At 43.2% G+C, this 19,947-nt stretch overlaps 3 protein-coding genes across 4 annotated transcripts; 2 read left to right on the top strand and 1 right to left on the bottom strand.

Moving 5' to 3' along the window:
- The first annotated feature begins 107 nt into the window (after window positions 1-107).
- Window positions 108-5,734, top strand: alg5 (ALG5 dolichyl-phosphate beta-glucosyltransferase). 2 transcript variants are annotated; one of them, XM_071513787.1, is made up of 10 exons: window positions 110-439; window positions 1,283-1,451; window positions 2,343-2,389; window positions 2,593-2,661; window positions 2,820-2,912; window positions 3,030-3,143; window positions 3,256-3,315; window positions 3,481-3,632; window positions 4,550-4,635; window positions 5,146-5,734. In XM_071513787.1, exons 1-10 carry the CDS (start codon window positions 377-379, stop codon window positions 5,259-5,261), a joined length of 969 nt encoding a protein of 322 aa, XP_071369888.1. In that variant the 5' UTR covers window positions 110-376; the 3' UTR covers window positions 5,262-5,734. The 2 variants fall into 2 exon arrangements, with proteins under 2 accessions (XP_071369890.1, XP_071369888.1); XM_071513789.1 differs by lacking the exon at window positions 2,593-2,661 and having other exon boundaries at window positions 108-439; window positions 2,832-2,912.
- Window positions 5,735-8,962: 3,228 nt separating this feature from the next.
- On the top strand, window positions 8,963-16,062 carry smad9 (SMAD family member 9). Its single transcript, XM_071513775.1, has 8 exons — window positions 8,963-9,027; window positions 10,752-11,306; window positions 11,958-12,173; window positions 12,521-12,778; window positions 12,954-13,067; window positions 13,686-13,907; window positions 14,781-15,037; window positions 15,443-16,062. The coding sequence occupies exons 2-8, from the start codon at window positions 11,111-11,113 to the stop codon at window positions 15,584-15,586; spliced, it is 1,407 nt and encodes a 468-aa protein (XP_071369876.1). The 5' UTR covers window positions 8,963-9,027; window positions 10,752-11,110; the 3' UTR covers window positions 15,587-16,062.
- Window positions 16,063-16,208: 146 nt separating this feature from the next.
- Window positions 16,209-19,372, bottom strand: rfxap (regulatory factor X-associated protein). Its single transcript, XM_071513790.1, has 3 exons — window positions 18,682-19,372; window positions 18,201-18,311; window positions 16,209-17,489 (listed from the first exon to the last, which is right to left on the bottom strand). Exons 1-3 carry the CDS (start codon window positions 19,108-19,110, stop codon window positions 17,385-17,387), a joined length of 645 nt encoding a protein of 214 aa, XP_071369891.1. The 5' UTR covers window positions 19,111-19,372; the 3' UTR covers window positions 16,209-17,384.
- Window positions 19,373-19,947: the final 575 nt, after the last annotated feature.

Here is a 19,947-nt window from a genome sequence, read left to right as displayed (position 1 = left end):
ACACTATTTCCACCCCCGCCCACCAGGGGGCGGTGTGGCTGTGCACGCGGACACTGGTTCCGCTCGGTGTCCTCCTGCATCAAACTGATGATGTGGTCAAGAAAACCGGTGGCACTTCCGCGTCGACGTTGTGTTCAGTTGTGATTGGAGGTGGAGTTCACTGAGCTTCCTACAGAGAAATGGAAATATAAGGTTTCTGTTACTCTGTGCTTTCACCTTTCAGAACATTTGCGTAATCTCGTTTTCCTCCTGAGACGTGTGAACAGCGGCCACAAGACGGAAACACAGAAGGGTGTAGCAAGCAACAGGGGGCTAGCTGGTTAGCTAGCAACTTTGACTGGTGGTCTGTCTGTCAGTGACTAGCAGGGCATGGAGGATGGATTTCCTCTGTGAATTAGTTCAAGGCTTGGCCGCATTAGCAGCTGCAGGTTTGATTGTGGTAAGTACAGTTCATTTTTTAGCTTGGTAAGTTATTCTGTTGCCAGTCTGTTGTAGTTTGTGCTGTGGCAAGTGTGTTGTCTCTCTAAACTCAAGGGCCTTCAATGGAAGATGATGGCAAAAGCTGTCAAAAATTTTGGCAGTATGCTTTTCTCACTTGTTGTAATCACTGGTTGTCAATATCTTGTTGTTTGAGGCCGTGGATTACTCTATTCATAGTATTCCCATGATGTACATGCATTTCCTACCACAGTGCTTTACCATACACACAGCTCATTGGCTGTGGCTGTTATTTGAATATAATCACCTGTCATTTTCCCACCAAGATGGCTGTGTGGTGATGGAGCAGAATACTATGAATCTGGGTGGATGTTTTTTCAATACAAATCTCTTGATTAAGCCTAGTCCCAGACTTAGTGGACTAAAGACAAAATTCAGTGGAGATATCTATTGAAAACGTCCTTAGTTTAGGGCTAGGCTTAATCCCTGTCTGCGAAACCAGCCCATTGTGTTTAGAACAAGTGCTTTCCGTCCTGTAATTGTACAATCGTACATTAACCCTAGGTTTATTTTTACCCCCTTTTCACACTGCACTTGTCAGCTCATGTTTATACACTGCGATTCAATTCTTAACCCTGGGAAGTCATGGCTAAACATGCTGCAAAGCAGGGTGAGTTAGTCCTGGACTAATGTCAAAGCTAGCCCGCTTCAGCGTCTCCAATATGAAACCTGAGCTCAAGCCAGCTCAGTTGACCCCAGGGTGAAAAAGGACTCTTGAAAACAGTAGGCCTACATGATGAAACAAAATTACAGCAGCATTATTCCCTTATTCCTTCCTTTTCAGCTGTTAATAGTAGCGCACGTCACAGCCAGCATGGTGGATCTGACACGTCATGAGAAGGAGAAATACTTCCTCACCGCCACCGGGGAGAAGGAGCTCTTCCCCAGCCTGCATGATCCCCACTCCAGGGAGCTGTCTGTGGTGGTCCCAGCCTATAATGAGGAGCTCCGAAGTGAGTGATGGGTGTAAACGTGGGTCTCCATCAGTGATTTCTGCATAGTAATTGGTGGAATAACATAGCTTGTTGAAGCTCCACCAACTTTTGGGCCTGTGTTCTAATGTTCAGCCTTCCTTGACTTCAGATACAGCAAACTGTTGTAAAACTGTTTTGTCTGTTAGAAAATAACTATGTAATTGCACCAGACTGGACGTTTTTATTTGATAGGATATATAATTCTGTAATTAAAGGACCCAGCACTCAATTTGCACCAAACATCTTCCTGATAACAATGAATCAAACCCTGATCCAAACCCTGAGTCATTGGTAACCCATCAGAAACCAACACAGACCCTTTTACAGAAAATTAGAGGGAAACTATTGACAAATAATAGAGCATCCTGCTTTTAGGATTTAGTTTTTAAGACAATAGATTGAATAGGATTTACTTTTAAAGACAAGATATAGAATAGGATTTACTTTTTAAGACAATATTAGCAATACTAGTGTGATTGTGACTACACAGATTGTGAGCCAATAGACAGGTTTTACAAACTGAACTATTTATGCAAAATAGTTAAGAAATCACGTTCAATCTATCTTTAACTATGAAAAATATTTTATATTGATTGGAGATGGGTAGTGTCGAAATCTGCTTTGTCAGGATTTCCTAGCAAATGGCTTTTTCAACACTTAAATGCTAATACATGCACAGTTTACTCTGTGTTGCCTGATGAATTGCCCACCAGTTTAACTTTGAGGGTTAGCATTCAGTGTAAAGACACTTTACCAACCAGTTTGGTGCATTTAAAACCCCATAGCTCCTGGCCTCTCGGGCGATGTGTCATTTTACACCTGTGCTAGATGATAGAAACTTAATATGGGTGTGAATGTGTGTCTTTTCAGTGCCTGTGATGATGGAAGAAGCTATGGATTACTTGGAGAACAGACAGGTCAGTGCCTGCAGTGCAAAGCAAATGCAAGAACTCATGAGTGAAGTGCTTTGTCTGGTCCAATATAGAGTTAACCTTCTCCAGCGAGCAAAGCAAGCTTCTGTGGCTGTACCAGTTATCCTCAAAGTGCCCACTAGGTTGCAGCATTTAACTAAAAACTGCCTTCTGTGAATCAAATCTCTCCTGTAATTTCCTCACTGCAGAAACAGAACTCTTCGTTTACCTATGAGGTCATCGTGGTTGACGATGGCAGCAAAGACAAAACAACTGAGGTTATATTTTTTAACCTTTTTTTGTGGATATTATTCCAAGAAATACATTTTTGCTTAACGCTGAATGTGTCAAAGTGGCACCATACTGATGTGAGGTACCAAGAGCAAGTTTGTATTAGTGTGTGTGTGAAGTGAACATCATTGTGTTGTCTTCCCAGGTTGCCTTGCAGTACACGAGGAAGTACGGTGCGGACAAAGTGCGCGTCCTGACGCTGGTGAAGAACAGAGGGAAAGGAGGAGCTGTGAGGATGGTGAGACCTTTGGCTGTCAAATCGACATTTGAATGTGCCACAAAAACGACGAGTCTAATATAAACGTATGCAACGCACCTCCTGTTGATTTCATGTTTGTGTTTTTCTCTCTTTTAGGGAACTCTGAGCTCCAGAGGGAAAGTCATCCTGATGGCAGATGCTGACGGAGCCACAAAGTTTGCTGACGTTGAGAAAGTGGAGGCCGGCCTTCACCACCTCGACCCTAAACCGGTGGGGGGGTTGTTTTGTGTTTGTTGTTCTGTCTGACATGTTGCCATCTAGGTATGATGTAGTAATAGAAATCGGTCTCGGACACTCTAAAGATGCCTGTCTGTGTGTTTAGGAGAACATGGCGATCTCCTGCGGTTCCAGAGCTCACCTGGAGCAGGAGTCAGTCGCTGAGGTAAACGTCTGACTGTCTGTCTCTCTTTCTGTCTGTGCTCGTCTATCAGTCAACATTACTATGTAAACTGTGTGTCTGCGTCTGTCTATGTAACCAACAACTAAGGTGTCATTTATATGCGTGGGACTGCCGATGTAAACCGCTGTTGTTCTGTCCCCGTCACAGCGATCTTTCTTCCGTACGTTCCTGATGTACGGCTTTCACTTCCTGGTGTGGTTCTTCTGTGTGAGGGGGATCGCGGACACGCAGTGCGGCTTCAAGCTGTTCACCCGCGAGGCCGCCCTCAAGACCTTCTCCTCCCTCCATGTGGAGCGCTGGTAAGGAGTGCTGAATCGATTAGTTGATTGATCGATTAGTCGACAGAATCAACTAATTGTTTTAGTCATTTATCAAGTAAAAATACCAAACTTTTGCTGGTTACAGCTTCACAAATGCTAAGATTTGCTTGCTTTTCTCCATTTCATATAAATATAAAATGGATACTTTGGGTTTTTTGGCTGCTGGTCAGACTAAATAAGCAATTTTAAGACCTCTCTTTGGGCTCTGGTAACTTGATGATGTCATTTTTTTTATCATTTATAGACTAAATCAGAAATCGATTAATCAAAAAGATAATCAATAGATTAACTGATAGTGAAAATAATCATTGGTAAGGACTTTTCCAGCACAGATGCTGTGGAAGAAAATTCAACATATGTATTAACAGCTGAACTGGGGTCACCTCAGGAATGTAAAGTTTCATGATGTATGGTCACCTCACTGTAACCCATGTGCCATAACCTACTATGCCAGAGGTCTTGTTGTCAGAGTGGCTCCTGATGTCTCCGAGATGTCTTTGGAAGCTCTAACTTAAGACATAACATGTGTTGCTTCTACTCTACTTTGGTGGCCTGTTCTAATGTCAGCACATTCTGTATGTCCTTGGAAGATACATAAAGGACTGGTTCAATCTCTTCCTCTTATAAGACCCCTTTCAATAAATATATATTCAAGTAAGACGAACCTCTGACTCCAGAACATTTCTTCAACAGACGCTTTGTGGCTTAGTGGTATGATGTGATAGCATGTACGTTTTCAGCTGCTATCATGTGCCTTAGTGCTGTACAAGTAAACCTGCTGTGTTGTGAATGCTGGAGTCACAGGATCTTCGGGAAAGTTTGATATTGTCTGATAGAAGTCCTTGTAATGGAGTGTTTCAACACCTGTTATGCACTTTTTCTATTTTCTCTCACAGGGCCTTTGATGTGGAGCTCCTCTACATCGCCCAGTGTTTCAAAATCCCCATAGCAGAGGTGGCGGTCAACTGGACTGAAATAGAAGGTAGGTTTCTCATGGAATATGGAAACATTTGTCCATCCGCAATCCAATGATCTGTAGATCTATAAATATCACTGTTGGGTTTGTCTGTGTGTCAGCCTGTGATTGGAAAATTTTCAGAGTAACATGTTATCATTACTTCTAGTTCTCATTATACTTCTAGTACTCATTATATTTATCTAGCATTTTATTAACCTTAATTTTTGCACAAGTATCTATACTATTTTTAATCTTTATCGGTTTTATTCAGATCTCTGTCTTACAAAGATTATTATTTTTTATATGTATGAAGGGTTTCATTCCAACACTTCCAACCATTTTGGAAATATTTTGCTAGTCTCACCTACCTAATCTATCTATTCTTGTTCAGTACCGCAGTTCAAGCCTTTTCTGATGGAGTTGTTGTATGACTGTTGATAGTGAATGTCAGCAAATGGGCAAATTTCCATTATTTGGACTATAAAAACTTCTCTTGGAGTTGAGCACCTGTGTGATGTGTGTTTGCTCTGCCAGGATCCAAGTTGGTCCCGGTGTGGAGCTGGCTGCAGATGGGACGGGACCTGGTCTTCATCCGCCTGCGCTACATCACCGGTGCCTGGAAGCTGGAGTCGCCACGCAAGACTGACTAGCCAATCGGACGAACCCTCGTATCATAGAGACAGCCTATGATGTGGCCACCAAACCTTTCAATTGGATCGGGATTATCAATTGTGTCAGTCATTCACTGTAATCAACAACAAAAAAACAAAACATTTCACTTAATTTCCTCTCCCAATGCTATCATTGGATGAGAAGTAACGACACAGTTGAGAGTTCCTCGTGGTCCTGCCTGTTAGTTGGACTATGGCTTGTGGTGGCCATGGTTACACGCACATTGCTGTTGCCACGGTTTCCAGGACATATTTTGTCTGACTGATCCGTGTACTAAGTTACTCACTTTTTATTTTGTGGCTAATCAGTTGTAAGCGAGAACAACTTGTAGAGAATTGTGGAGGATCTGATATCTGTTTATATCATGATTCTGGCAGGTAAAATGAACATGTGTTATTCTGTGAGATTTTCTCAAGGGACAGGAGGGATTGTAAACCAAAATAAACAAAAAAAAAACATGTGTATCATATTATGACTTTATAATCATGAGGCTATTAACCTACAGTCGCTTATGTTCTCACCTTTCCAGACAGCTTCCTCTCCCTGTCTCTCACTCTCTCTCTCTCTCCCTCTCCCTCTCTCTCTCTCTCACACACTCTCTGGTCATGTTTAACCATTAACTTCTTATGATAGCTCACTCCCGGATCTATCAAAAGCAGTAAACCAAGGTTGCTCATAGGCCAACAGATGCCTTTTCCTGTCTCTCAGAGCTGTTTTGCGGACATCTTCTGGAAAGAGTCCAGCAGCGAGCGTTCTTGTGGTCTGGATAAATGAAGTTCCTGTTGAAGTGCTGTTTTCTTATGCAAGTCTGAGGTCTGGCAGCGAGGGCTGGGGAGCGCGCTAATGCGGATGTCTCTGGGGCCTCGCGGAGCCCCGGGGAGCGCATCCTGTTTGTGTCCCGGTGTCTGTTTGCCTGTCTGTCTGTCTGGCTGCTCTCTGCCCGGGACAGTCACATCCTTATACCTGCGCTTTTCTATTCTGCTGCCTCTAGAGTCTGCTGTCCAGGAATCAAGGGGCACGGAAATTAGTGATTTTGCAAGTTGAAATTAAAGATTTACATATATTTTATTTATCCGCAACCCTGCCTCCCTCCCCCCTCTCCCTGAATCTGACGCATACACAATCACTGATTCACTGCGGGCCTGTGGGTTAAACCATGGTTTCCCAAACTTTTATGTTACACCAAGAACCCCCAAATAGATAGCCAGATAACCCCCGTTTGATAAGATTTTAACCCCCATCTGACAACAGATATGTTGTTATGACTCAGTACAGAATTAGGCTATGTCTATAGACGGAAACAGTGGCAACGCTGAAACCAAATGATCAAAATAGTCAACATTATTTTCTTGTTATGCTCATTTCTAGTGAGTGGGGAAAAAACTGAAATTGCTAAACTATTCCTCATTTTGCCCTGGAACTTCCTCAAGGACCCCTGCTGGTCCCCGGACCCCACTTGGAGCACCTATTTGTGGCCCACCGGCAGCTTATCCAGCCCGGGTGATGCGTTTTGGTGATCCACCTGGTGTTAAAAAGTGAGGTTTGAAAGGATCCCTCGAGTGGTTTCACTTCATGTCGGGAGTATTGTTACGTTCCGCAGCAGTTGCTGTAAACTGTGAAAATGTCAAACTTGTAGACTCACTGTCGCCAGCCGGGCTTGCGTCATTAACTGGACCAGTCACGGCACTCACAATAAAGGCTCGTATCCATCCGCAGTGAAAAAGACCTCAGTCTGGCTCCCAACAATAGACAGGGGAACAGCTTAGATTTTTTTTGATTTTTTTTATTGAAGCTTGATTTCAATGCAGGTTTGAACTGGGGGTGAAAGGGTGGATAGTCTGTATCCAAGGCAGATTTGCACTTTCACATTTTTTTAGGATACAGGTGCAGTGTGTGTATGTGTGTGTGTGCCTTTACGAAAAATAACTATAATAAGCAAGATTTACTAGGTACCTATAGGAATAGGCTATAGGAATGGATATCATAATATTGGAGATAATACCATAAATACCACAGCAGTGCGCACACTACAAGTCCCTTTAGGAATATTATAGTGATTTTCTATGTAGCCCTAAATACGCTTCTGAGAGCTGGAATAGTTGTATAAGCGGAATGTGATATGATTGATTTACAAACCTTTTGAACATAAAACATGCGCACCCACCCACCAACCCACCCATCCATCACACAGGCTGCTCACCTCTGCTGCAATAACAACCTCAGTCAGCTGCAGCCTGTTATTAGCTGCAGCAGGCCAACTCATTAATTCCAAGCAGTGCGTGTCATTTCCCTCATTATCATCATATTGCACGGAGACCCACCCAACCTTTAAGAAAAATAACTTTAGTCATCTTATAATAGGCTACATTTTAGGAGGATACAGTACAAATATCAGGAGCTGCTATACCACATTAGGCATATAGGCTACTGCCATAAAATACCATTAGGTATGAACTCACTTTGAGTACTACACAAGTCCCTATAGAAATATTATAGGAATATTATAGTGACACCATAAGAGATTACAAATACGCAAATTACAATTATACTGACCATTGAGTATCAGAAACATACTATAGGATTACTGTAGGATTATTATAGTGTTTTTGTTTTTGTTATGGAATCACAGTCAATCCATTCATTAGAATAGACTGGAAAAAGGGAACAGGTGTGGTTGTTTGTCTCGTGGCCTTTTGTCAGAGTCTCTCCTAGGTCTGATTTGGCCACTGCGCGAGGATTGCACATCATGCACACGCACGCGCGCACATTCATGCATGTTGCTGCTGGGTCTGAATCCCTGAAATCCTGGGAAAGTTCCAGGGGGGAAGGCGGAGGGATCTCGCATGCAGGCGCTGCGGTTCCAGCCAGGCTGACGCCGAGGTTGTGGCGCTCGGCTGGGGCTGCTGGAGGAGTGGAGGCTCCGGGCTCCTCGCAAAAGCTGCGTCAAGACAGCAACAGGCAGCCATGGTAAGACCAGCAGTTACGGTAGTGCTGCCTTCAAAATAAAAGCGTATAGTTGGTCAATTTTTGGAGGAGAAAGAATACCTAGCATTAGTAGCCTACTATGGTACTACGTACTACGGTTTGTAGGAACGGTGGAAGCCCGTGTAAATATCATATAGGCTAGTGCCAAAATGAGAGACTTCCATAGATGCTAACTTTATCGTTTTGTGACATCCGGACCCCTAACTTTCTGATATCAGTTACACATTGTTTTCAAAGCTGTTTAATATGAATTGTATTGCACCGTCCATAATGTTGTTGTGGGCATTTTGCGCTTGTTTAGGTTGAAGTTGAACCTGGCCACATATCACCCTCCGTTAAGGTAACGTTAGCTAACGTTAGCTAATCAAATAACGTTAGGCCATTGGGGTGTAAATATCTATAAATATATATAATTAAATAAATTAAAACTTATAAATAAACACAAATCGGGTTTGTAGCTACTACATATTTAAAATTTCGTATTGTAGTACGCAACATTGCAACCCTTTCCCCCTCAATAAGTGTTTTATTTTGAAAATCTAAACCGGAAGTCTTGTTTTTATTCTGGCCGGCTTGACACTGGTCCTCCTAAACACGCACCAACTCCAACACACACACACACACACACACACACATACGCATACTGACATACACACACACACACACCTTCGCCGCTCCAGTGTGCTGGTCTGACCTACAACATACAGCACAGCCTCCACACGCACGGCTGTCTGCAATGCACTTGTTATCACAGCAGAGGTGAGAAAACAAACAACTAATTTATATTTTCATATATTTTAACTAGTTCTGTTTCAGTATTGGTTATGTTGCTGTGGTTTTTGTAATTATATTTTTTGAGGAATGTTTATATTATACCTGTTTAATAACTGCTCACTTGCACTGACGGGCAACTTCGTGTGCATTATAATGTGGAAATATCACTATTAGCCTATATGACTGGGCTTAGACAAAGTCTTTGGCGACAGGTCGATTGGCAAATGTATAGGCTAAATATAGATTTGTAATCAATACTATTCGATATTATGGCAGGCAAGAAAAATGGATAATCATCACTCAGTGCCCTCTTTGTGCCATGTGGTTGTTTGACTCGTTCAGATAAAAGTTTTTAATGATGACATACTTAAGACTATGACAAGAATGCTTTTGGCTGACGGCTTTTGTTTACCTTTTGAGCATGTAGGACTGTTTTGTCAAGGTGTGTGTTTATAGGTCAGGACACAGCCCAAAATGTACAGACGCTAAGGACTCATGGTAGTAATAAAAGGAAGCTGGCGTGTTTACTTTTTGGGGGGTGTCCCGATGATAAAGCATTAGGTAATTAGCCTATCTGAGCCTGTAGACTGGGTGACGCCAGGCTCCATAAAGCAGCAGCGGCGGCGGACCGATGCCGCATTGGAAACGAGAGCTCGTGCGCTTTTGCTGTCATTGTAAACTCAGCTGTCTGTCTGTCTGCCTGTCTGTCTGTCTGTCTGCGGAAAACCAGGCAGTGTTGTTCACATTTCTATTATTATTTTTGATGAGCACGAGACAGAATGTAGCCTGGTCCACATTTCTATTCACTATCATCAGAGGAATTCCAGCCTGTTTACTACCTAGAACTTCAAGAATCCTATAATAAAAAGAGCTATAATAGAAGGATACGATACCATAGTGAAATTTAAAACATATCATGCAGTTCATCATTAAGCTCGTGCTGCCGGAGTGATGCGCGCACTAACAGGATGGGGTGTGTAGAATTCGTGACTGGGACTCATACCTGATAAATAGTTGGATAGTTACTTTCCTTTGCTTTCTTTCCCCCAGTAATCTTTTTTGGATGAATACACAAACGGAAATACAAGCAAACACGAAAGCACGCAGAGCTCTCTCTCTCGCTCTCGCTCTCGCTCTCTCTCTCTCTCTCTCTCTCTCTCTCTCTCTCCTGTCCTGTGATGTGTTCTGGCCAGACAGTATGGCTCCTGGGCGTTAGTGGTATGATCATAGAAACAGAAGCTATAGAAAGGACATGCCTCATTCTCAGTTATTCCAGAAAATGAGCCTGCATGGCCACCTTCCTCGGATCTCTCTGAAACATTAGATTTTGAGACTTTTTAATGTTGTGATTGCTGTTGTGACTCCTTAGGGAATAATCTAGTTGTTCAGTATTTAGAAAATCAATTTGATGAAGAGAGTGGGGCCCAGCAGATACAGCATCCTTACCATGAAAACCTACCTCTAGCACCTTTTTTTTTTCACCTTTTTTTTTTTTTGCTTTTGTGGTGTTTAGTCTTTAGTTTGAGTCAGGCTGTTGTCATCAGTCTAGACCAGCCTGTCACTTAAAACAAGTCTTTGGCTTAGGTTTAGTTCCTCTAACAAGTAAATCCCAAGTCCCCTTTTCTGCTTGACCTCTGGATTGTCTCCCCAGCCATGCCTCGGTTTCAGCTAAATTAGCAGTTAATGCTGTCTCTCACTTCTCTTGCCAGATGATTGAAACTTGACCTGGACTTCTGGCTGTGTGAGGAATAACCTTCCCTGCAGGAGGCTCCGGATCCCAAGCTGCCAGATCCCTTCTGTGCCAACGCAGAGAGAGGATTTAGGCTTTGCTGCTCTGTACTGGCAGCGGTCCAACTCTTCCACCAACGCTGCTGGGAAGTAACAGCGGAATAAAAAAAAAGAAAAAAAAAAAGAAAAAACAGCCTCTGTTTACACAGACTCATCACGCTACCTCTCTATCCTTACCTCTCTGCTTCTTCTCTGCCCTGGCTTCTCATTCTTCGGCTCTGTCCTCACGTGAACCCATATCCCATCAGCTCATCTTCCCACCCATCCCATCCATCTCATTATGAACTCCTCTACCTCCATTACGTCCCTCTTCTCCTTCACCAGCCCAGCAGTGAAGCGCCTGCTTGGCTGGAAGCAAGGGGATGAGGAGGAGAAATGGGCGGAGAAGGCTGTGGACTCTCTGGTGAAGAAACTGAAGAAGAAGAAGGGAGCGATGGAGGAGCTGGAGAGAGCCCTCAGCTGCCCCGGTCAGCCCAGTGAGTGTCTCTGTGGCAAACATAAAGAGGGAAGGGGGTTGAAGGGTGGCATGGTGGCCTAGTGATTAGAGAGGATGTCTCATAGCTGGAAAAGGTCACAGGTTCGATCCCAGCAGGTGCAATATGTCAAAATGTCCTTGAATGTTGATTCCTGCTCACTCATTGTAAGCCGGTCTGGATAAGAGCGTCAGTTAAATAGTTTAAATGTAGATGATAACATGATAGATACCTGTATAATCACCACTGTAACAAATTTGTGTCACCAATAGGGCTGTTATTTTTCCGATTAATTATCTAGTCTATAAAATGTCAAAAATAATGACAAATGCCCATCACAAGTTCCCAGAGTCCAATGTGATTCTTAATTGCTTACTTAGTCTCCCCAGGAGCCCAAAAAAGCCAAAGTATTTGTTATATAATGATATGAAATGGAGGAAAGCAAGCAAATCTTAGCATTTGTGAAGCTGTAACCAGCCAATCTTTGGTATTTTTACTTCGATCAAGTAATCGATTAATCATTTCAGCTCTAGTCACCAAGATGAGCTCTAGGTTACAAACAACATCAGTTTAAATGCGCAGTACAGTCTACCGCCTCTGCTGACTGGTACTGATATCCATGCCATTTAATTTTTCAATTTTAACCCTCCACAGGCAAGTGTGTGACAATCCCTCGGTCGCTGGACGGGAGGCTGCAGGTGTCCCACAGGAAGGGTCTGCCCCACGTCATCTACTGCCGGGTGTGGCGCTGGCCGGACCTGCAGTCCCACCATGAGCTCAAAGCCCTGGAGTGCTGCGAGTTCCCCTTCGGCTCCAAGCAAAAGGACATCTGCATCAACCCCTACCACTACAGGCGCGTGGAGACACCAGGTAACAAACGAGAAGGTCGAGCTGCAAAGGAAATGAATTAAAAAAAGAGACAAAATCTTCTAAATTGGTTTTTGAGAGGAAGAAATAAGCTCAATGTTGAGTTGTAATTTCACAAACAGTGAAAGCTTTCATGGGTTTCCAAGTGGAGCCAATGCTTTTTTTCATTTTCTACATAGGCTAGGAGTTGGAGAACAAGGACGACTGATCTAATACAGTGTACCCAAGCCAACTAGATTTGCAGTAATATGATCTTTTCTAACAGCATCTCTTTCTCTCTCTCTCTCTACTCTCTCTCTCCCCCTTCTCTCTCTCCTTTTTTCTTCCATCCTCCCTGCTCTCCCTCTCAGTGCTACCACCCGTGTTGGTCCCGCGCCACAGCGAGTTCAACCCTCAGCACAGTTTGCTGGCCAAGTTCAGGAACGCTTCCCTGCACAACGAGCCTCTGATGCCCCAGAATGCCACCTACCCGGACTCCTTCCCTCCTCTGCCCTGCTCCTCCTTCTCCTCCTCCCCCTCCTCCTCCCTCGCCCAGTCTCCCACCTCGCAGAGTTACCCCAACTCCCCCAACAGCGCCGCAGAGCCCGGCAGTCCCTACCACATCACAGGTAGGAAGAGAAACAAGCCAGCTGATACTGCCAGTTGTTACAGCAATAGATACTACTACTTTACCACTACTTTCTGCTTTACCTTAGAGTCTCATACTCCAGTCTGATATGAGTGTAAGTCGTTTACTTTTTCCATTTATATCCTCTTCCTCTGCTTTGTCATGTGCTTTTCCAGCGGAGACTCCTCCACCTCCGTACAGCATGATGGAGACGACGACCCCTCAAGAAGATGTGAAGCCCAGCAACTCCTCAAATACCACCAAACTCATACTTTCCGCTCCCCACAGAGGTAACTGAAGTTCACACAGAGATATACATACACTTACCAGTTTGGACACACCTGATTGAATGCATTATGTTTTTCATTATCTTAAAGCCATTTTGATCTAAAGGCTTATGTTTAAAGGCTTGAAATTTGTTTCTTAGACAAATATAAACAGTGAGGTTGATGCCTATGTATGAATTTCTTTTCAAAGCCTTTGCCTTTGATTCTTTACTTTAAAGAATCTAAAATATAAGATAGTTTTGATTTGTTTAACAAATTTGTTTTTTGGCCACTAATTCCATTTGTTTAATTTGTGTTATTTCATAGTTTTGATGTCTTTACTATTATTCAAAAATGTGGAAAATAGTAAAAAAATAAAGAAAAATGTGTTGTGTCCAAACTTTTGACTGATAGTGTAGATGTCTAAAGACACATATGCTTTGAGATGCATTTTAGCACCTCTGGAGCAGGTTCAGTGCCTTGCTTAGTAACACTTTGATAATGAACTGGGGGAGGAGGTCAAACCTGTGACCTTCCTCTCACCAACCCAAGTTCGCCCCGTCAGCCTGCCAGTGATAGGACAGTATCTTGTAAAGCAGGATTCTCTTTGATCGTTCGTCCCTTCGTTGTGTCCCTGTTCAGATTTAAGGCCGGTATGTTACGAGGAGCCGGAGTACTGGTGCTCCATAGCGTACTATGAGCTCAACAACCGGGTGGGAGAGACGTTCCACGCCTCGTCCCGCAGCGTCCTGGTGGACGGCTTCACAGACCCGTCCAACAACAAGAACCGCTTCTGCCTCGGCCTGCTGTCCAACGTCAACCGCAACTCCACCATCGAACACACACGCAGGCACATAGGCAAAGGTAGGATGGAGTACCTCTGTGGTTTATTTGTGATAATGGCACCTCTTTTGCATAATTACTTACAGTGTTTGATAAGGACCATAGCCAATAAAAATGTATTAAAACTCATGATTGATATTTACAGTTAAGTTCTGAGAATAAGTTTTTTTTTGTGTCAAAAATTATCTTGAACAAAGAGTCTAGCAAAGAAAGGCCTGGCAAAATCTATTACTATACCATATCATTTATTTATAGTGGCTGTGTGTGTGTGTGTGCGTGCACTTTGTAAGCAAGCACAACACCACAAGATTTACGGTCAGATAGCCTCCTATTGTCTGGATGCTTTGGGCTAAATGTTGGTTTTTCTCATGGTTTAAGAGCAGAGGAAGCCTGTCACAGTTGGATGGAGATCAAACATCTCCATGGGTTACAGTAAACCATGCACAGTTAGGATGTGTGTGGTTTGGAATGGTAGGGGTGATAGAAAGAGCTGAGGGTAGTGGGAAAGAGGCCAAGTTTGGTCCCCAACACACACACACACACTATCCAGACGTTCCTGGTTTATAAGCATAGACACCCGTATGGTTTTCCCCTGGCAGGATATGAAACACACTGTCTTTAACAGTTAGTAAATAATCAAGTGATTAAATGGATACTTCTTCCGATTACACGATTGCCATATCCTACCTTGGATGAAGGAGTTGTATTTATTTTCTGTTTTAATATGCAGTGTAGTAACAGATTTAAAGATTTGCACCCACCACATTAAAAGACTAGAGATATTTTTTGCAAAGCTTTGACTTAATTCACTCGGTCTCTGCTTGTCATTAGTGATCACCTGCTTATCAGTGTCTCTTTTTTGTCTCTCCCCTCTTCTCCTTTCCCTCCTCTCAGGTTTGCACCTGTACTACGTCGGCGGGGAGGTGTACGCGGAGTGTTTGAGCGACAGCAGCATCTTCGTCCAGAGCCGCAACTGTAACTTCCAGCACGGCTTCCACGCCACCACTGTGTGTAAGATCCCCAGCGGCTGCAGCCTCAAGATCTTCAACAACCAGCTGTTCGCTCAGCTCCTCTCCCAGTCCGTCAACCACGGCTTCGAGGTCGTCTACGAGCTCACCAAGATGTGCACCATCCGCATGAGCTTCGTCAAGGTAACGCCACAACACGAGGCACGCGCGGGGTTTATTTTAAAACTTCAAATGTGTGGTTTGGGGTTAGGTGACATGTAGCAACTGAAATTCTATCAGCGCCGTCTTCCCTTTGCCCCCATTTCTATTAAATACCCACATGGCTAAATACGAAGAGTTGAGTTTCCAGTGTGGGTTTTCCGCAGTAAATCAATACGCTGTTATTTTGATCTGCGGCTCTGGCCTGCAGTGATGGGAGCATGTCAAAGCCCCCCGTACACGATGATACGGCCTCCTGCTCCTCCTGTTACATACACACAGACTCCATACACACCCCCACTTAGCAGCTATTAATTAGAGTAATAAGCTGAGCTGCCAACATGCATAGCTGAGATTTTGGATGTTAAAATTGTTGTTCCCTTTCCTCAGGGTTGGGGTGCTGAATACCACCGTCAGGATGTGACCAGCACCCCCTGCTGGATCGAGGTGCACCTGCACGGGCCGTTGCAGTGGCTGGACAAGGTCCTCACACAGATGGGCTCCCCGCACAACCCGATCTCCTCAGTGTCCTAACACACACACACACAAACACACACACACTCTTCTTGTGTGCTCTCGGTCCTACACACAGGTAGTCGTAGATTCTGTATGTATCGCCACTCCCAGGTTTTCTGTCCTGCGCTCCTTCTCTTTGTCATCTCAAACACATTTAGAGCAGTTCTAAAGATGTCACAAAGTTCTGTCAGCTTTGTCATGTCGTGCCCTCTCAGCTGCAACACCCTCAAACACATGCATCATTGAATTTCATTTTGCTAATTTACAGCCGGTGTAGTTACAATGATCAAGTGTTTCTTCATTTCAGTAAAACTATGATACAGCATTTATTCTCTCTCTTTCCATTGGGACATATTAACTGCACTCCGAGACAAGGAAAAATGGGATTTACATGTAGGTACTAAAAGACTCGTGATTAAATGTTATGTTATTAGTATGTATGTGTTGTGTATTTACTAATGTTTGACTTCATGTACCGATTGCTTTTTACTTGTTCCATTAAAGTTTTTTTTTCTCAAAGAATCTACAAATTTAGAAGATTATTTTTTAACAGAGCTATCAATACCATCAGTTTTTATTTTCTCACGTTAAAGAACAAATCTTCACGGAGCGCTATCAACAAACAACCTGAGAAATGCCACCATGTTCAGCATAAATTTAATGTCATATTCACAGCCAAAGAACACACACAACAAATTAAAAACAACACAGAAACAACACACTATCCTATGGCACCTGCTTGCTACTTTTCCACACAAAGCCAAACAGGGCTAGCAAGCCATGGCTTACTATTTTTCATGCTATCAAATTTCCATTTTTGTTTTCTTTTTGTATATAGTTACAATTTGCTGACTGTATTACAGTTTCAGATAAATAGGTGTTTAAAATCCCATGTTAAAAACCTTTTGGCCTGGCCCTGGAAAGCCCCACTTGGCTCTACTGTGGAAAAGAGGCTACAGACATGCATTGAAGCATGATTGTCACAACATGTAATAACAGTCCATGTTGAAAGAAACATTAAAAACACAGCTGAGATAAATAACTCATTCACACTTGTGAGCCAATTCTTAATAGTCTAAAAATTACCACAACATAATAAAGTAAAACACACACATAAACTGGCATTATATTCACTGGATGGTTTCATTTTTGGAAGTGAGGCCCAAATGTGGGTCACAGGAGTATAAAATTGGGCTCCCAGTATTATTCTGGAGAAAACTGTGGCTTCAAGAGCTGAAGGTTTTTGACTGGACAGTTTTTATGTACTGGCTTGATATTGTTTGCCGCAACCTTCACAAGTCCCTATAAAGAAAGGTAGATTAAATAAAACATCCCAACCTTGTAGGTTAGAAGCTAGTCACAATGGCCTCAGAAGCACAGAGACAAAAAAATAAAAAATAAAATCACTGACTTTGACCGGGTTTTGACATTCAAATTGGGCCAGACAGTGTAACTCAAAAGGAAAATCACTACAAACAATAATGAAAGTAAATGTTGGCTTCGCATCAATGATATTTAGGGATTTCTAATTCCTAATCAGCCCCAGATAGAGCTTGATTAGATGGTCAGCCTCCTTTCAAGGCCCACGTCAGAGACCCACACCTTGATCATTTCACCCAGTACAGTGCACAGGACTCGCCACGCTTTTCACATAAATAGTTAAAACATTTCCCTTAATTATTATTCCTTCAGCATGGTGGTCCGACTGGGGAAAATGATGTTGACAGTGTAAGGTTACCATCCATTTAAGCATCAGTGTTTCTTCAGTGGTTGTTCTACATGAAAAGCACCAAGGTAAAGCACTGATTGGCTGGCGTTAGCAGCCCTGGAACTCCTGCTGTGATTGGCTGCGGCTCTGAGCGGCCAGGAGATGCTGCTGCTGCTGCAGGAAGCTGATGACCTCTGGACTCCTGAGCAATGACTGTGGGACACACACATATTCATATTTAAGAAAAGGCAGACACTAATATCTCTGTAGCTCTGATGCATAGTGATCTCTATGTCTGCCTTTGTCAGGGAGAGAGCGTCACATCAAACTGTCTGCCAAAATTTGTCTACTTTGGTTTACACTGCGAACTACCGCCTGCCAGTGTGTCTTTGGGTGGAAGAAGACGAGAGAATAGCTGTCAAACCACCTTAAATTATATTGAAATGAATATTAGATGCATAACAAAACGAGGAGTGGACCTTAATGAGATCCAGATTAAGTCATGTTCTGTGATTGAAACATGATCAACTGGAGACTCTAAATTGACTCTAATGTAGGCGTTACTGTGAGCTTGTTTGATGTAGTATGGTACATGACAATCGGGCCTATATGATGTAATATAATATATGGCATGTATATGATGTAGTATGGTACATGACAATCGGGCCTATATGATATGATATGTAAAGCCCTTTGAGCCATGCTTGTGATAAAGGGCTATATAAAAAAAAAAAAGACTTCTACCAGGTAGGTATGTTGTTGATGTTGAACATCAAAGAGACATCAAACAAGTTTTCTTCCATGCAAAGAGAGAAAGAAAGACCTACGATAATGAGAACAAGGATAGCCTAGTTCCATCAGTAACAGACACAAGCCTACACCATAACACCAATCAATCAGTCAATCAGAGTAGCTGTGACTTACCAGTCTCTTCTGGTTGAGCACCTGCTCTATCAGAGAGGGTCTGGCCGGCCGGTCCCCCATGGTACCAAGACGCTGTTTGTTCACAGAGACAGGCCGCTCCTCCGAGTTCTCCTGACCAACAAAAAGAGACACAAGCAAGGGATTCAGTCTGTGAGATTGGTTTGAATTAATGCAGTGATTTATCAGTGGTTCATCAAGGTTTGGAAAAGGAGATAATGGACAACAGGGCCAGGCTTACAAAAAGGTCCTACAGGAATTTAGGTCTTTGTGGAGGTAGTGTGTAGGTGTCCTGCAGGAATCCTGTAGGACGTTTTTGTAAGAATGGCATTGTAAATTGCATTCCTCGTTGTAATCACATCTCAAATCGTCTAGATTTAAAAATGGGGTGGAGGGAAAATGCCCCTGTGATTTAGTATGGAATTTCTGCAGCACATCACGGTGGGTTCAAATGAACGCATGCATCTATGAAACACATTCTTACATCAAGTTTCCCACTGGACAAGGCCTGGTCACTCTTCTTCTTCTTGTACTTGTCTTTGTACATCTTGTTGCGGTGTTTTTTGCACATCCACGGTTTCCTCTGCTTGGCCACCTGCGTCGTGGTCTCCGTGCACCCCTCGTAGGTGCACTGTTTGGGGGCGTTGTCGCCCTCGGAGGTGTCCTCGTCGTTGAGCTCTTCGGGACTGGCGGCGCTGTCCCTGGGGTCTGAGGTGTCCAGGACGTCGCTCTCCTCGTCCGGATCGTCCATGTCGTACGAGAAGACGTTGTTTTCTGATTCAAGAGGCGTGATCACATTTCTACTGTCGACCACGCCGCTCTTGTTCACATAGTACCTCTGTCCATCCTTAGTGAGCAGAAGAGTCGAGTCTTTGTCTTTATTCGCCGGTGCTGAGTTGTCATCTTCGCTCATGATTCTGGTGTGTACAAAGTGCAAAACAGCATTAACGTTAGCTTGCTAGCGTTTCTTTGCAGTCTGTTAGCTTACGTTAGCTAGCTTAGTCCGCTGATATAGCTATTCGTTGACATTTCCCCGCCTAGTTTTCTAATCAATACATTGTGGCATTTAGTGTGATAAGATGATATGACTTAAATCCACCATGCTTTGGTAGAATTAGCTTGGTATTTCCAGCCGGCTAGATTCAGGTTGTCACTGTCCTGTCCTCGCTTGCTCTACACAACAAGCAGGCTTTTCTTCTTCGCTGAATTGATTCCGTGTATTACACTGTCCTCTACTGGTTAAACAGAGAGCTCAAGATTTCAATGGTGACAATTTGTTCTTTTTAATGCCAATAGAATAATTACTTTGCAATCTGGCAGAAGACATCATGTAAGCTGTCATGAAATGTATTAACTTCAATTATTCCAGATTCAGATTTTATTTACTCTAGACCACACATCGTGGTATGGAGTACACACATAAAACAAAACAGCAGTACAATGGTAAACAACCAGAATAGATCTTTAGCACAAATTATCAGTTGGCTACATAATACATCCCTAGCTAATAGTAATTAGCTCACTGTGCTGCCACACATCCCTGGATCATTCTGCCAGGGGCACAAACACATCCAGTCTGACCCGACTGCCAGAAACCACCATCCCACCTGTACACTGAGCATCTGCCCTGTCAAGTACCCACTCAGTCAAGTGCCACTCATCAGTTTGGCAAACGATACCAAAACATGCTTAATGAAGTGTTGAAGGTGGCTGAGATGGTATATAAATTTGTATGATAGGACAATTAAAT

The sequence above is a fragment of the Centroberyx affinis genome, unplaced genomic scaffold (genome assembly GCF_046629955.1).
Source record: "Centroberyx affinis isolate AG114_WGS23_722 - 3 ecotype Tasmania unplaced genomic scaffold, CSIRO-AGI_Caff_v1 ptg007515l_1, whole genome shotgun sequence".
Classification (NCBI taxonomy): domain Eukaryota; kingdom Metazoa; phylum Chordata; class Actinopteri; order Beryciformes; family Berycidae; genus Centroberyx; species Centroberyx affinis.
This window is presented reverse-complemented; position numbering and strand designations above follow the sequence as displayed.